This window comes from Narcine bancroftii, chromosome 2 (assembly GCF_036971445.1).
Source record: "Narcine bancroftii isolate sNarBan1 chromosome 2, sNarBan1.hap1, whole genome shotgun sequence".
Taxonomy (NCBI): Eukaryota; Metazoa; Chordata; class Chondrichthyes; order Torpediniformes; family Narcinidae; genus Narcine; species Narcine bancroftii.
This window is the reverse complement of record NC_091470.1, coordinates 47,581,470-47,600,340: the sequence shown is the minus strand read 5'-3', so window position 1 is coordinate 47,600,340 and position 18,871 is coordinate 47,581,470. Positions and strand designations below refer to the sequence as shown.

Here is an 18,871-nt window from a genome sequence, read left to right as displayed (position 1 = left end):
TCTCAAACAATTACTCTTTCAAATCTAGCTGTCAAACCAAAGATTTTCTTGTACCCTTGTCTGGATTAGGGCCTTGGAGCTATTGTCAGGCAAGGCAGCAACTCCCAGCAATTCTTCAGTTTTCTCCAGGTCTGAATGGGAGCCCACATCATCCTCTTGATCAGCTTGTCTATTGGTCTATGAGGCATATGCAAGAAAAATCTTAATCAATCTACACAAAAATAAATAATATTCAAAATGAAAATGGATTGTAGAATCAGAGCAGGTTTAAATCTAGAATTACTCAAGAATGAAACTATGATATATTATATCATCTATTCACATTGCAATATATGCATGAAGCTTCAAGTAATAAGATGGAAAGCAAATCACAGTTATGAAATCATAAAACATTAAATTTTCAACTGTATTGACAAAGAAAAGAAACAGTTTGACAAATTAAGGCCAATCCTGAAGTACCTGAAGGAAACTGGATATATAAACTTTTGTTAGGAACCCTAAAGTACACCAAAGTAAATGTTTTGAAACAAATGCAGAGAATATCAGTTCACAAGAGGCATTTAATCCATTATGCTGTAGCATTCCCCAAATAATTCCACTACTTTTCCCCAGGCTTTCTAATTTCAAGTGCATCTTCCACCACCCTTGAGCAGTGCATTCTGGATCCATTACTCAAAAAAATCACTCGTACATTCTTCCTTCATCATGTGACTGCTTCTGGGACCTTGCTGTGCACAAAGGTGACTGCACTTCAGAAACAATATACTGGCTGTGCAGAACCTGAAGATGTCCAGTGGTTGTGAAAGTTCTATTCACGTACAACTAATCACTTTCCTTCTATGGTTGTTTAGACAATCACTTGGCTAATAACCATATTACCAAAAGTAAACAGATTTTCCTTCTTTGCTCTCATCAAAATCCTTCCTAACCCTTAAAATTTCCTGTAGCCCTCTGTTTAGGGGAGAACAAGTCCAGGTGTCTCAAGGGTCAAGAAGTCCCACAATCTTTGACCCTACTTTACAAATCTGCACTCCTTCCAAATGTATGGTGCCTAGAACTAACAAAATACTACAGCTAAGATCTAACCAATATTTGTATGAAGGTATAAAGCAAATTAATTGCATTTATACTCCATTAAAAAACCAAGAACCCTTGGTGCTTTCTAAAAAAATAATCAGCCACATCAATTTGTCCTGCCACTTTCACAAGATCACGATAAAGGAACAGAAGTAGGCCATTTGGCCCATCAAATCTCTGCATCTCCACCCTGAGCTAAATTATTCTCATATCTAGTTCCAATTTCTGGCCTTTTCCCCTATATCCCTTGATACCCTGGCCAATTAGGTATCTATCAACCTCCCTCTTACACTTCCGAATGGGCTGGCCTCCACAGCTATATCTAGCAAAGAATTCCACAAATCCATGACCCTCTGGCTAAAGAAATTTTCCTCATCTCTGTTTTAAATGGGTATCTTCTAAGACTGTGCCCTCTTGTCTTGGATTCACCCACCAAGGGAAACACCTTATTCACATCTACTCTGTCCAATCCTTTCAGCATTCAAATTGTTTCTATGAGTTTCCCTCTCATTCTTCTATACTTCAATGAATACAGTCCAAGAGTCGTTAAACATTCCTCATATGTTAGCTCTTATATTCCAGGAATCATCCTGGTAAATCTTCTCTGTACTTTCTCCTTCTCTGTACTTTCTCCAACATCATTACATTCCTTCTAAGATAAGGGCCTCAAAACTGCACAAAGTACTCCAAATAAGGTTTCACCAGTGCCCCATAGATCCTCATCAACACCTCGTTACTCTTATACACTATTCCTATTGAAATGAATGCCAACATAGCATTCTCTTTCTTTACTGCCGATCCAACCTGGTCGTTAACCTTTATGTTATCCTGCATGAGGACCCTCAAGTCCCTATGCTTCTGAATTTTGAATGTTCTTACCATCCAAATAATAATCTGCCTGTTTATTTCCTCTTCCAAAATGTGCAATCATACATTTCTCAACATTGTATCTCATCTGCCATTTCTTTACCAACTCTCCTAAGCTGCCTAAGTCTCTCTGCAACCTTTCGGTTTCTTCAACACTTCCTACTCCACCACCTATCTTAGTGTCATCTGCAAACTTGGCCACATAACCATATACTCCATAATCTAAATCATCATTATATATTGTAAAAAGAAGCGACCCCAACATTGACCCCTGCGGAACACCGCTAGTAACCAGCAACCAACCAGAACAGGATCCCTTTATTCCCACCTTCTGCCTATCAGCCAATGCTCCACCAAATCTATCATCTTTCCTGTAATTCCATGGGCTCTCATCTTATTAAGTAACCTCTTATGCGGCACCTTATCAAAGACCTTTTGAAAATCCAAATACACAACATCCACAGCCTCTCCCTTGTCCATCCTACTTGAGATTTCCTCAAAAAATTCCAATAGGTTGGTCAGGTAGGATCTTCCCTTCATGAAACCATGCTGACTTGGACCAATCATGTCATGCACCTTGAGGTACTCCAATAACTTTCCAACTATTGACGTCAGACTAATAGGCCTATAATATCCTTTTTCCTGCCTCCCTCCTTTCTTAAACAACGGAACTACAATTGTGACCTTCCAATCCTCCGGAACCATGCCAGAGTCCATTGATTTCTGGAAAATCAATTCCAACGTCTCCACAATCTCCAAAGCCACTTCCTTCAGAATGCTTGGGTGCACCTTAAATGGTCCGGGAGACTTATCTATCTTTAATCCATTCAGTTTACTAAGCACCCTCTCTTTAGCAATCCTGACTGTAATTAATTCTATTCCCTGAGACGTCTGACCATCAGGTATATTGCTATTGTCATCCTCAGTGAAGACTGATGCAAAATACTCATTTAATTCCTCTGCCATCTCTTTATTATCCATTATAATTTCTCCAGCATAATTTTCAATTGGCTCTATATCTACCTGTGTCTCTTTTACTCTATATATTAAAAAAAATCTCCTAGTATCCTTTTGTATGTTATTTGCCAACTTCCTGTCATAATCCATCTTTTCTTTCCTAATGACTTTCTTAGTTTCTTTCTGTTAAGTTTTTAAGTTTTCCAGTCTTCTGTTTTCCCACTAATTTCTGCTTCTTTGTAAGCCCTCCCTTTTGCTTTTATTTTAGCCTTAACCTCTCTTGTTAGCCACATTTGTGCCTCTTTTCCATTCATTATTTTCAATTTTCTTGGGCACTCGATAAATCAATTTGTTTTATAATGCTTAAAAATGTTTTACATTTATTTAAAGATCGAATTACTGGCTTGTTTTGGTCCATAATATGTTTTAGCTTCAATCTGAAATGCTAAATCAGTTTCACATTCTCTAGTTGGTGCTGATCTGTTCCTTATTTAAATTTTAGCCATTTGTGATCTTTAAATAATTGCATTTAATTTTTATTTCCATATTGATCACAATTGATTAGCACCTTCTAGTTTAGTATACTGCTCATCCAAATTGGGATCGGAAGAAATTACCAATTTGTTGGAAAGGGCGATTCCAGGTTCAGTTAATAACATTGACTGCAGTAGAGCTTGAAGGACAGCCTCCCTAGATATACCAAACAGACTTAATGTCTTATGTAGCCTTTTTTCCTCAAGACTTCTATAGAAAAGACTTTTTTTTTTAAAAAAAGGCCCACCTGCAACATGAGAACTTTGTCTCCTTGACATTGGAACTGAATAATGGTGTCATAACTGAAAAGTGGAATTTTGGCAGAAGCACAATACCTTTTTAAATGTTTCTTATTTATATTTTGATAAGATTAATGTTTATAATTGTTGAATCTATTCCCTATTCTAACCAACTCAGCGAAAGGTATCCCCTCAAGATCCAGCCCCTACCCCATACAGAAAGAGATGGAATGGATTTTGAAACAGATTACAGATAAGTGTAAGTAAGGATAAAAACATGTAGAGGACAGCAGAGTATAACATGACATCTTTCGATGTTATTGGTTATAAAGAAAGGATATGCATTTCTTTTTGATGGAACTTTTACTACCGCCATTACAGAAAACAGTCTCCCTGCCTTGCTGCCTTGTTTACCATAGGGACATTAGGACCTTGAGTAATCCCGTGTGCAGAGAACGCTTGAGCCAGAATACAGCTTATCATCCAAGGAGTGACTAGGGAACTCTGTGCAGACTATCATAGTCCTCAAACCCTAGGGTCCAACGTTGGATGGGGAGTGCTCAGCTATATATCCAATGGAGGATTGGCAGGGATGATGGCTATGAAGAATTGCAATGATCTCATCTATGGTTTGACGACATTGGGCAATAAGACTATGGCAGGGCTGGAGGCTGTTAATTGAGAGCTGGTGGAATTGAAACTTTTTGGACAACAAACCCGATATGCGGTGGATTACCAGATAGCTACCCAGGGTGGTGTATGCGCTATTGTTGGAAATAAGTGCATCACCAAGGCATAGATAAATCTTTAACTATTTCTAAGATAATACTAGATATCAATAATCAGTTCAATGGTTTTAGTCAGGATCTCATAGGACAGGGTGGGTGGTTTGCTTGGTTAAAATGGATATTCAGAGGTTCTTGGGGATCATATATCTAGCCACAGTATTGGTTGCCTTCTGTGCTGCTGTTACCTGGACGAAGGATTGCTATACAACCATACTAGCATGGTATCGACCTCTCTCTCACTGCAAGTTATCATCAAATGTTAAAAAGGAGGGAATGTGGAAGTATACTTTATATCTCAGTGCTTAAGCTTTTGCTGTTAGAATTAGAAGACAGCTGATAATTATAAAATGGCTGAAATCACATAGTGTGCCACAAAATGGCTGAACTCATTTTACAAACTCTGCAGAAAACAGGTTGTAGTCCTTGCTAAGACAGAGATAAGAAATGGCTTGCATAAATATAATTAAATTTGAAATAAAGCTGGCATAAACATCATTAAAATTGTTTCCTTCAAGGTAATGTTGATTATTTACCAGACAAAAACACATACCATTCTTTTGTGTAAGATAAACACTAGAAAACAGGTGCTTGAGGCTGTTCAAGTTGGAAGCATGTTTTTTTGTAAATGATAAAATAATGTAATGCAAAGGTGGGGGGGGGTCACTTCTACCCCTTACCCATTTGAAATTATATAAATATAGAATGAAATCTCTGTATCTTTGGAGTGAGAGCTAAAGGCTTCAGACAGGAGTTAGAAATGGTCCTCTCTTGATTAGCCCTACTCACTTCCTGAATACAAATTGATTATTACTGAAATAAAGATCTGTATTCTTCAAAATGATCATCTAACTTATTTTTCTCGTCAATTTGGGCCAGTTCCTTCCTCATGCCACTGTAATTTTCTTTGTTCCACTGAAATATTGACACATCTGATATCAGCTTTTCAGTTTCAAATTTGAAACTGAACTCGATCATATTATGATCACAACTTCCTAAGGGCTCAGTTACCTTTAATTCCCTAATCACCTCAGGTTCATTGTTCATTACACATCACCCAATCCAAAACCACTGATCCTTTGATGGGCTTATTGACAAGCTGCTCAAAAAAGCCATCCAGTAGACATTCTATGAACTCTCTCTCTCCCCCAAGATCCAGTACCTTCCTGACTTTCCCAGACCCCTTTCATAATTTTGACATTTTCCTTCTGACACGCTTTTTCTATTTCCAGCTGTAGCTCATAGTTCACTTCCCGGCTGCTGTTTGGGAGCCTGTATATAACTGCTAATAGGGTCCTTTTACCTTTGCCATTTCTTAACTCAACCCATAAGGATTCAACCACTTCTGACCCTATGTTCCTTCTTTCTAGTGCTTTAATATCATTGCCTTCGATATTATCTCTCTACCTATCTCTCCTATACATGGTATACCCTTAACATTCAGCTCCCAATCACATCCATCATTAAGCCATGTCTCAGTGATGGCCACAATGTCACATCTTTCAATCTGTAGCTATACAACAAGGTCATCTATTTTATTCCTAATGCTCCTTGCATTTAAGTACAGTACAGGTACACTTAGACCAGTATCTGTTACCGATTTTGCTGTATTTCCATTGTACAACAAATTATCCTGTCTTTTCACCTGGCTGATCTTGTGATCAATTTGTCAAATTTGTCAAATATAGAATGAAATCTCTGTATCTTTGGAGTGAGAGCTAAAGGCTCTCAAGGAGTTTTGTACATAGGTGCAAGTTTTTGTCCTTGCGTGCTTTTTATTTGAATTACTTACAGTGCTCCATAATATTTGGGACAAAAACTCATTTTTTCTTTTATTTGTCCCTGTTCTGCAGTTTTCAACTTGTAATCAAACAATTCACATGTGATTAAAGTGCATATTCCAGATTTTATTAAAGGTATTTGCGGACATTTTGGTTTGACCATGTTGAAATTAAAGCACCTTTTATATAGTTTCCTCATTTCAGGGCTCCATAATATTTGGTGTTGCGTATCATCTCTGCTGATGCTCTGCCAGGCCTCTCCTGCAGCCTCCTTCAGCTCCTACTTGTTTCAGGGGCTTGTCCCCTTAAGGTTTCTCTTCAGCATTTGGAAGGCATGCTCAATTGGATTTAGATCAGGTGACTAACTTGGCCATTCAAGAATTTTCAGCATTGAAAAACTCCTTTGTTGCTTTAGCAGCATGTTTGGGATCGTTGTCTTGCTGGAGAATAAAGCACCGTCCAATGAGTTTGGAGGTATCAGCTCAGACTTGGGCAGTCAAGATGTTTCTATGAACCTCAGAATTAATTTTGCTACTGCCATCAACAGTTACATCATCAATGAAGATAAGTGTGCCAATACCTGTGGCAGCCTTTTATGTCCAGGCCATAACACCCCCACCAGATTTCACAGTATGTTTGGGGTCTTGGACAGTTCCTTTATACCTCCACACTTTGCTTTTACCTTCACTCTGATACAGGCTAATTTTGTTCTCATCTGTCCACAAGACCTTTTTCCATAATTCTGTTGGCTCTTTTAAATACTTCATGGCGAACTGTAATCTGGCCTCCCTGTTTCTGCGACTAACTAGTGGTTTGCATCTTGCAGTGTAGCATCTGTATTCCCGTTCATGAAGTCTTTTGCAGACAGTAGTCTTTGACATATCCACACCTGCCTCCTGACAAAGTTTGGGGATTTTTCTTCTTTATGAAAATTCTTCTGTCATCAGCTCTGGAGGTCTATCTTGGAATGCCTGTCCATTTGCAATTACTGAGATCACCAGTACACTTTCAAACAGTTGAGTTTGATAATCCTAAGATTTGAGCAATGTCTCTTAATGTTTTATTCTCGTTTTTTAGCCTCATAATGGCTTCTTTTATATAGTTTCCTCATTTCATTGGCACAGCTCTGGACCTTATGTTGAAAAATGGAAACTGCAGACTCCAAAGGTGATCAAAAGCTTAGAAGCTAAGCCTAGCTCTCTTATACCTGTACCAATGAAGCAATTAAACCTGACTGAGTACTCACAAACACCTGTGAAGCTAAATGTCCCAAACATTATGGTTTCATAATTTCAAACATTATGAAATGGGGGAACTATGTATAAAAACTGTAATTTCTACATGCTCAAACCAAAATGTATACAATTTTAAAACTGTGGAGCACAGGTGCAAATAAAGAAAAAAAAGTCCAAAATATTATGGAGGGCCCTGTATGCCTGCCTCTTAATTTTCCTTTCCTGGTTCATCAAAAATATTGGCATTGTCTAAACATTTAAAATCCAATCCTTTCCATTAACCAAGATTCAATACGAAATTGCTGTACTGTGAAGGTTCAGCCACCTTTGTACCAGAAGCAGGTGATTATAATAAATAGTTATAAATAATCTAAAATACATTTATAAAGGACTGTCAGTATTGTTACAATAAATGACTAATACAAAAGTAAATTTTAACAGTGATCACATTAACTTTTCATTGTGCCTCGCTAGGCAATCCATTTTGGTCCTTGACATGGTGATAGTGGCCAACGATGCTGCAGTCTTTTTGAGGCAGCTGCACCTATTCCTATTGCAGAAGGAGCTCCTGAATCAATGCTTGGTGACAGTGATGGAAGGGCATGACATTTGCAAATCAAAATATGAACTGAATACCCAATTCTTTGATTTATGAAGGCCAATATGCCAAAAGCTCTCTTCACAACACCACTTTCAGAGAATTATCTATCTGTATTCCTAGATCCCTCTGTTCTACCACACTCCTCAGTGCCCTACCATTTACTGTTTATGACGTACCTTGGTTTGCCCTTCCAAAATGCAACACCTCACGCTTGTCTGCATTAAATTCCATCTGCTGTTTTTCAGCCCATTTTTCCAGTTAGTCCAGATCCCTCTGCAAGCTTTGAAAGCCTTCCTCACGGTTCCTAACATCTCCAAGCTTTGTGTCATCTGCAAACTTGTTGATCCAATTTACCACACGACCATCCAGATCATTAATGACAAACACAATGGTCCCAAGCACTGATCCCTGAGGCACACCACTAGTTACAGACATCCAGTCTGAGAAGTAATCATCCACTACCACTCTCTGATACGACACCCTCAGCAGAATTTCGAAAAGAACAAAATAACTCTACATCTGCTTGACCAACTGGAGTCCAGAAATGTAACGATCAGCTTTTGTTCTGACATGGAAGCATTATAATTTGATGTCAATGCACCGGCTCTCTTTCCTCCACATACTTCTGTGCTGGTGAATGGTGATGATTCCCACTCGCATTCATTCATTATTGATGTCTCTTTTCTTTTCAATATTATACTGAAAAGAGACACCAATAGTGAATGAGTGCAAAAGCATCATGGAGAAATATGGTGATGTACAAAAATCCAGTGGGGAATGCAGCAACACACAATCTACTGGAGGAACTGAGCTGGCCAAGCAGTAGCAGTGGGAATCGTCAGCATTGCCATCTGGAATCCTTCACCAGCACAGACAGTGTGGAGGAGAGAGAGCTGGTGTAATGAGGACATAGTTGGAGAGGAGAGATTAGGGCCAGTGGGGATTGGTATACCAGGGAGAGATGAAGGGTGATGGACAGATGTATCTGACTGGCAAGTGCTGGATTCAGAGAGTGTTAAACCAAGTGGTGAGACGGAGGAAGATGAGTCATACAGGCTGGGGTGGGTGAGAGGTGGGTGCCAGAGGCTGTCAGTGTCGGAATCTGCTAAGAGAAGACAATATTGCTATAATGAAGGACCAGATGGAACTAAAGGGAGGGGGAGTGAAAGGGGAAGAATCAAAAAGAGGGAAATGAGGTAAAAGGATGCACAACAATAGAGACCAGACCATGCAGCCTGTCAGCTCACTGACTTCATCAGAAGAAATGCAGCAGTCTATTGTGACAGAGAAGCTCCTGAGCTACACCAGACACCTGCTCAACACAGTTGATCAATGAGAAGCAAACCATCATCCAGAAGGTGACGATTACAAAACAGCTGAGTCTACTTCAGGGAAATGTATCAAGGAAATGCTTGAAGCAGCACAGTCAGATAGGGTGGTGAAGGCGGGACTTACCTAGATTGGGCAGTGCATTGAGTATAAGAATGTCACATTCCAGCTGAACAAGATGTTGGTGAGACTGTACTTAGAGTATTGTGCACACTTCTACTGTCCATGCTAGAAAAAAGATGTGATTAAGCACGTTGATGCAATTACAAAGAAGGCTCGCCAGTGGCTATACTTGGTGAGGTGTCTGAGGTGGTTCAGTATGTCACCAAAGCCTCTTGAAAACTTTACAGGTGTACTGTGGAGAGCATTCTGGCTGGTTACATTACTGCCTGGTATGGAGACACCAACCTTCAGGACAAGAATAAATTCCAGAGGGTGGTTAACTTAGCCTCCAACATCGCAGGCACCAGACTCCAGTCCATTGGGGACATTCACCTGAGGTGATGCCTTAAAAAAGCAGCCTCTACCCTGAAAGATCCCTACTACCCAAGCTATGCCCTCTTCATTCTGCTACCATTGAGAAAAAGGTACAGCAGCCTAAAGATGAGTACTCAGCGGCTCAAGGACAGCTTCTTCCCCGCTGCCATCAGATTCCTGAATAATCGATGAACCAAAGACACGGCCTCACTTTTCACACTCTATTATTTTTATTTTATTTTATATTTTCTTGTAGTGCCACAAGATGGTTATAATATGAGTGTTTGCACTATGTTTGATGCTGCTGCAAGAACACCAAATTTCATGAGTTGTTCAGGACAATAAATCCTGATTCCTGATTCTGAAAAGTTGCGGAAAGGATTCACAGAGATATTGGAGAGTTTAAATTATAAAGGGAGAGAGTGGATAGGTTGGAGCAGTTTTCTCTGGAGTGAAGGAGGCAGAGATGGACTTGCTTATAAAATGAGGGGTACAGAAAAGATGGGTGGCCCTGTAGGTTAGGCTCGTTACCTTGGGTGTCATTTTCCCCCAGGGAAAGGGTGGGGGGAGGGAAGAGAAGAGATCTAAAACTGCAGGGCATAGGTTTGTAAAAGGGGAAAGAGTTAGAAAGGATCAGAGGGACAAATTGTTCCAGAGTACATGGAACATGCTGGTAGAGGCAGGAACAATGATGATATGCAAAATGCCTTTGGACAGGAAAATGGATCTGAAAGGTTTGGGGCGGTAAAGTGTATGAATTAGCACAACGCCAGCGACCAGGACCGGGATTTGAAGCCTTTGCTATCTGTAAGGATTTGGTACATTCTCCCCGTGTCTGCGTGGGTTTTTCCCCAGAGACTCCAGTTTCCTCCCTCTGTTTGAAATGTAGGTTATTTGGGTGTAATTGGGCGGCACGGGCTTGTGGGCTGAAATGGCCTGTTACTGTTTAAATTTAAAATTTAAACACAGATAAACTGGTCTAATTATGTAGACACCTTGGTCAGCATGGATGAGTTGGGCTGAAGGGGCTACTTCTGTGCTCTACGACTCATCTAATCACTTCAAATAGCTTTATTTCAGCATTGTGAACTTCACATAATTTAATGCTTTGTTTCCTTTAATTTGTAATTCTCAACAAGTCAACAGAATTATTAATAAATGCTCACAATCACATCTTTCTTAGCCTCAGGTAACCAATTTCCAGTTGTGTATGAAACAGCCCCGCCTAATGTACACTGCAATATTACAGCACACTGTATTCATGACAATTTTTGGAGAATATTCAAATTATAGAAAATAAAATTACATTTATCCAAAGAACCATATTAGATTTGGTAAACATGATATTTTAGCAACTTCTTCCTAAGTAAAGTTGAAAACACATCCATTCTCCATCACAAAAATGATTTGCTTCCATCATTATCCACATTTTACTGCACCGTCTTCCACCAAAACCATCACAAGAATGATTCATTCCAAGGCCCTCTGGCTGGACTCCCTCTCTTCCAGTATTTACTAACTTCAGATGTCCCATCTTCTCCAACTCACCCTTCCACAAAAGCTCACTTCAAAATCCACCTCTGAGCAGTATTTTCATCACATCTATTCTTTGACTCAGAGTCCCCTTATCCGTGCCTCTCTTGTTCCAAGCTATGCCTACACTGTACTTATAAAAAAAAACTTGCAAAAGAACATTAATGATATAATTGCTGAACATTAATTCAAATTATTAGAAAATTGTTTTCCCTCAATATGAAGACAGTTTCAACTGACCAGGTTTGGGAAGGAAACAATTGCAAATTAATTCATTTTCATATGAGTGAATTAGAAATGAAGCATCTGCTGCCGTCCTGTCCAGCTATTCCATGCTTTGTATTTATTGTTCAGATTGAAGAGTGTATTAAATCTTTTCCAAAATAGGCAAAAGGTAATGGAATGGCTCTACAGTTCCCATTTGTGTTGGTGCAAGCCTCAGTTGTTTGAAGCTCTGAGTCTATTGCTGCAGGTAATCCAGAAGAAAAATCACTAGATCATTTTATAAAGTAAAGCAGTTTTTTAAAAAAATATAAAAATGACTGTTATATCTTATTAATACATGAAAACATCATCTTTCACATTCAATTAGTATGTCAATAACTTTTAAGATTTTAACTTCCATCTACAAGTAAACTCAAGTTTGCCAGGATGTTAGCTTTGACCTTCAGGTAGTCTTGTGATTCTGCATCACTTTTTTAATCTCCAATATATGTGGGCTTGCTCCTTATAGCAGTACTTGGCACCAGTGTTTATCTTTAATAATTAGCCACTGAGAAGCATACAAGTGAAGGGTCTCAAAATCCTTCACCTTACAAGTGAAGGGTCTCAAAATCCACGATAATCTGTACAAATGAAAACGTGGGAACAACAATTTCTTTTCAATATCTAAACCTTGATTCATACATCAGAGTTAAGTCTGTAGTTTCAAGCTCTCTCCAGAGGACCGACTACACAGTCTTTTGGGTGCATTGAATAAAAGCTCTTATAGAGACAAAGATCTCAGTCAATTCTTTTCATAGCAAGATGCTTCTCTAGGTTTCATACTTGATAAGTCTCTCAGTCAATAGTGATGTTGTTGATTATCTAGCCATTTATCTCACTATTTTATGTGGAAGTTATACATTTACATAGATTGCCTTTTCAACTGAATTTCAAAAATAAGTGATTACTTATGAATTACTTTGCAAAGTCAAGACAAAAGTACATGGTTATATTTTCTTTCTAGACATTTACCACTAATGCAAAACTGATTTCAATAAAAATTCTTACAAGTATAGAGCTCACATAATTGAATACATTCATCAACCTCTGATTACAGTTTGGAAAATTTCTCTGATGGTAGAATTCTTGCAACAACTTTGAAACTATACAGTACCAATTTCCTGGATCATCTAGATGCCAATTCAATTCCCAGATCATTCTAGATGGAAGCAAATTATGAATAGGAAAAATAACTCATGGCATATTTAAAGTAATAGCACAATATATAAATATAAGACACTGTATAGCCTTGCCTGTTGATTTTGGTCAACTCCTAGTGTAGATAACAGCTTTTCCCGAGTATGCAACACATTCCAGGAAGATCTTAAGGCCACTTTGTTTAAATCCTGAAGGTTTTTCCATAGATTCCCAGATTCACAACTGAAGCAAAAGAAGTAATTAAAAAATGTACACAAATAGTTTGCAATCTTAAATATATTTTACAACAATGGCATATTTATATTGTTTAAATTAGCAAGTTACCATATGTGGAATATTCAGCTGGTGGCTGGGATGTTAAAAAAAATCTCAATTATATTTTCTAGACATATATTAATTAACTCTCATTATATGAAGATCTTTATGACTTGACAGCACATGATTCTAAATGCATGTATGAGATCTTGAACCAGCACATCCTCAAAGACCTTGCAGAAGGAACATTGCATTGCAGTTTTAACAATGGGATTTGTCCTACTGCTGACCAAATGGAATCTGGTCTCTGCCATGGCAAAAACAGAATCCAAGAGAGAGAGAATGCAAGAGGCCAAGACTGAAAAACAGGAGGAGGAAGTTAATACAAAGTTGGTAGAAGCATCCATCCTTAAAGAGCAAGAATACACATGAAAATTTGGAGGGACATGCTGCAAGATTCTGCAGAAAGATTCACTTCTAATTGATTTCAGTATTAACCATAACCATATAACAATTTACAGTATGGAAACAGGCCATATTGGCCCTTCTACTCCACACCGATTTACATGGAACTCCACTAGTTCCACCTACCCAATTCCTTGCCCATAACCCTCCAACCCCCTCACATCCATGTACTCATCTAACCTCCTCTTAAATGACGGAATTTTGACCTTGCTGCAACTACCTCTTCTGGAAGATCATTCCACTCAGCCACCACTCCCTGAGTGAAGAAGTATCCTCTTATATTACTCCTAATGTTTTGCCCCCTAACCCTCAATTTTTGACCCCTTGTTCCAATCTCCCCTACCCTCAGGGGAAAGGGCCTATTCACGTCTACTCTATCTTTTCCCTTCATAATTTTAAATACTTCTATCAAATCCTCTCAACCTTCTACACTCCAATGAATAAAGTCCCAATCTACTCAATCTTTCTCGGTATTCAAGATACTGCAATCCATTTATTAAACCTTCTTTAGTAAACCTTCTTTGCACCCTCTCAACCTTATTTATATCTTTGCTATAATTTGGAGACCAGAGCTGCACACAATACTCCAAACTTGGCCTCACCAATGCCTTAAACAGTCTCAACAGCACCCCCCAGCTCCTATATTCTAAGCTGGTTTATAAAGGCCAGCATACCAAAAGCCTTCTTCACCATCCTATCTACATGGGAATCCACCTTCAAGGAATGCTGAACCGTTATTCCAAGATCCCTCTGTTCTTCTGCATTCCTCAATGCCCTCCCCTTCCCAAAATGAAGCACCTCACACTTATCTACATTAAACTACATCTGCCACTTTTCAGCCCACCTTTCCAAATGGTTCAAATCCTTCTGCAGTCCATGAAAACACTTCCCATGATCCATAAATCCCTTTATTTTTGTATAGTTCGCAGATTTACTCACCCAATTTACCACCCTGTCATCAAAATCATTAACCTTTCTAGCACGAGCCTTTTGCACAATCAAAACATGAAGTCTGCCAGAGACATAGTCTTGCCCACTATCCCCACAATCTGACAGATTCAGAACCAGGTCAGTATTCTGCATTTCCCAATATGCCATTGAGGAAACAGGATTACAGTATTTCAAAGAGGCCCAGGACTCGCAATGAAGGGGCATGAGCAGCACTGCAGCATGGAAAAATCTCATCCCCTTTCCCCCTCAAATAGGCCATTATTAATAGGCCGTCATGCAAACAGATTGGGCAGTATATTTTAAACAACTCTATTTGCAGTTGCTTGTTGCACCTGGATAATTGGGGCTACACAAGGTAAGATGCAAGGTTTAGATCACTCCAATGCTTGTTTGTTGCACATTTCAGAACTAGGGCAAATTTGCACTTGATTTATTCTTGTGTGGATGGAGTATCAACAAGATGCATCCTATATAGCACCAATTAATAATAATAGCTTCAGTATTACATGTCTCCAATTCATAGATGAATGAATAACTTAATTTAGATACAGCTCTCAGTGAAATTGTCTTTCATGGAAGGAACAGAAAGAGGTCATTTATAATTACTGGGAATAAAAACGTTGGTACAAGTTCATCTTTAGTCCCTTCCATCAATCATGCTTAACCAAATCAGAACTCTGTTCCACTGATATCAAAAAAGCTAAGATTTCAGAAACGGAATAATGTGGCAGCCATTTGACGGCAGTGGCAGTGAATTTTGTTACACACACGTTCAAAATTAAGAGAACAGAGGGAAATCCTGCTTTAGACACAGTATAATCACATTTAACCAAATTGCTTTGAATTTTACCACACTGAACATGGAATCACAGGTCCGTTTTGGCAGAAGACTAGTGATGGAAGTTTACAGTCTTCACTGCAAGTGGTAATCTCAGCAACCCATTGAATCATAGGATGCCTGAAGCTGATCAAATGCCCTGGTTTCCAACTCACTCAACCCTCGCCATATGGCCAACATATTTTCAATAAATGTGTTAGTTTTCAAATGTTACTGAACTGGAACCAACAGAGAAAAGCTGCCAAGTCTCTCAATCTGCTTTGATCAAGGAGGAAGTCAGTAAGCTCTCTCATTGCTTTTTCATAGCACCTCTCTACCCATTTTCACTTGCTTATCCTGCTTTCCTCTCTTTCCTATCCCTCAGTCTCCTTTCCTCTGGTTCCCTACCCCCTTCTCTTTCTACCCTCCCACCCATATCCATTTATGTCCTCTTGCCTGTGAGCCTGTGCTCCTCCCCCTGTCCCTCCCCCACTATTTTATTCAGACAGTTGCCTGCTTTTTGCTCGTACCTTGCTGATGGGCTCAGGCTCAGAATATTGGTGATGTAGCTTTGCTTCTCCAGCACTTTTCTGTATTCATTTTACAATCACAGCATGCACAGACTTTTTTGTTTAACTTCCCTTTCTGGTTCACTTTATCTTGCTCAAGATATTTCTCCAGCCTCTTTTCAGGCCCAGATTCATCAGTGAAACTATTGGTCCAACTAAACAGCCACTGTGTTTCTCTTGACAATCATTCAATGCCTCAGACTCAAACACATTCATACTCAGCATGCATCTATAATCAAAGCTGTGGCTTTCATTTCTCTGAAGAGCCATTTTCTGAAATATTGTTAAAAATAAAAAAGTGCAAAAAAACCTGACAGGAACACAACAGCCATTTCTGTCCATCACATAAAACCATTATGCATTTATCACATGATCCCCTATACTCCACTCAAAGCTAAAGGCGTGCAGATTTTGGGGAGATGCAAATATGTTTGAATCAGCAAAGCTCAAAAATCAAACACAATCTTACTCTTTATCTGGGTTGCTCAAAGATGCTACAAGTTCTGGTGAAATTGCTGTTGAGCCAGAATTCAACTACAGCAGTTCTTCATAAAAAGAGGATCAGAAACTTAAAATGGAAAGATTAAAGGGGGATCAATTTTACTTTAAACCAGGGTGGAAAATGCAATTATGCTAGTTTACAGATGCCCAGAGGTCTTGGATCTCTGCAAACACACAAATCCCCAAAACAAATTATTGGTAGAAGGCTTCAACTGCTACATCTTTTAACTCGCACATTAAATTCCACTAACAATCTGACAGATGACAGCTCTGATACAATCAACATTATGCCCACTGCATTTTCTTTAACTAGCTGGTGTATTTGGGCAACCTACCAATTTGCCTTCTGGCCATGAAGAAAATTTCATTTTTCAAAATCTTCAATTATCATCCAGGAATTTTGGAGTGCTAATTTGATAGAAGAGCAACAAATTACAGATGAATGGAATAACACAGCATAGGAAACCACCATTTAGCCCACCAAGTATCACAACAATCCATTAAGATTTGGATTTGAAGGAGATTTGGTTCATGGTAGTCTGTTAGCCAAGTCGTGTAATGACTTGATGATCTAATATTTTGTCTGAAATGTGTTGGGAGTTATATATCTAACCAAGGGGCAGCTGGATAAACCATATGTGATAATGTGCTTGAGTTTAATAGTGTCAGTTAACTCAAATTTCTGTTTGTCCTTTCACTGAAAGAAATGATAGAGTGTTATTATTTTCTACTCCATACATTGATGGGGTTATGTTACTACAATAGCTTTAATGGTTTTGAGCTGTTATACCTTTATCTTCTAGTAGCCTCTATCTTCAAGGAGCTCTACCACCCTGACCATGCGCTTTTCACACTGCTACCATGAGAGAAAAGTTACAGGAGCCTGAAGAAAAACACCTAGATGCATAAGAGCAGCTTCTTCTCCTCTGCCATCAGATTTATGAATGGTCAACGAACCACAAATACATCTTCTCTCTCTCTCTCCTATTTTTCTTGCACTATTTATTGTTGAACTATAATTTATAGCAATATTTGCACTGTAATGCTGCCAAAAACAATGTGTTCAAGACAGTAAATTCTGTCATGATATATTAACGATAGATTATTCTTTTTTTTAAAAAATATTTTATTTAGTTTTATCCATACATGTAATCATAACAAAATACAATAATCAAATATTAACATCAGATCCATAACTTATTTATTTCTTAAGTTATGAGTAATTTTCTCAAGGGGAACACAACTATGCATTTTTGCATTCCATCGCTCCATACCTAGATGAGAGTCCGATTTCCAAGTTTACTACTATACATTTTCTTGCTACTGTTAACTCAATCTTTACAAATTCCTTTTGATTAATTTAGTTAATTTCAATTTCGGTTTTATCCCTACAATATTGTTTCCGGCACCTGACCTAATACCTCCATAAAGGAGGGATCAACAAGTCTTTAAATGCTTTATAAAACTCAGACAGGAAACCATCTTCTCCCTGAGATATATTGCTTTGTAATAAGCTCAATGCCTCCCTCATCTCTGCTAGGGTAAAGGGGGCATTTATTTCTACTTAACCTTGGTAACATTATTGGTGACAAAATGTTTTCTATTTTATTATCATCTCTTTGCGATTCCAATTGATAGAACGTTGAATAAAATTGCTTAAAAGCTTCATTAATTTCATGAGGTTTGTAAGTAGTTACATTCAAATCTGTCTTAATTGCATTAATCGTTCTTGAGACTGGTTCTGCTTTCAACTGCCAAGGAAGGACTTTGTGGGCCCTCTCACCTAGTTCATAGTTTCTCTTTATTGCTTTTTCTCTTCTGTATGCTTGCAATGTATTATATTGAAGTTTCTTATTGATACATTTCTTATTGATATGTTTATGCTTAAGTTTCTCCTCAGAAGTCCGCCTTTGCAAATCCTTTTCTATTTCTTTATCCAATTATTCTACTTCTTTCATATAAGCCTTCTTAATTTTAAAAGTATAACTTATAATTTGTCCTCTTAAATATGCTTTCATCACATCCCATAAAATAAATTTATTATTAACCGAATTAGAATTGGTCACGAAAAAAATTTGAATTTACCTTCTGACAAATATCATAGAAGTCTGTCTTTTTAATAACAATTAATTAAATCTCCATCTTGTCATTAACAAAGGGGAATGATCTGATAAGATTCTTGCTTTAATCAACTTGGCTAATTCTACCTTGGAAATGCATTCATATTAAAAATAAATCTATCCTCAAATAACAATCATATCTATTTGAATAAAAAGAGTAATCTCTCTCTTGGGTGGATTCTTCTCTATGCATCTATTAAATTCAAGTCTTTTATTAATGCCAAGGTGGCTTTCTCTGACTTTGCCCTTGTTATTACTCTAGTTGATCTAACTAAAACTGGGTCTAAACAAAAAAATTGAAATCCCCACCTATTAATTTATTATCATGTGCTTCTGCCAAATTCAGAAATGTTTCT

General features: G+C 38.2%; 1 protein-coding gene across 3 annotated transcripts in view; it reads right to left on the bottom strand.

The window, feature by feature from the left end:
* LOC138753499 (uncharacterized) overlaps nt 1–18,871 on the bottom strand; it is a 54,144-nt gene that overhangs the window by 8,819 nt on the left and 26,454 nt on the right. For all 3 annotated transcript variants that reach the window (XM_069916586.1, XM_069916585.1, XM_069916583.1), the window contains 2 exons: nt 12,933–13,059; nt 55–177 (listed from right to left, as the gene is read on the bottom strand). In XM_069916586.1, coding sequence (XP_069772687.1) covers nt 55–177; nt 12,933–13,059 — 250 coding nt within the window. The remainder of the gene's footprint in view (nt 1–54; nt 178–12,932; nt 13,060–18,871) is intronic.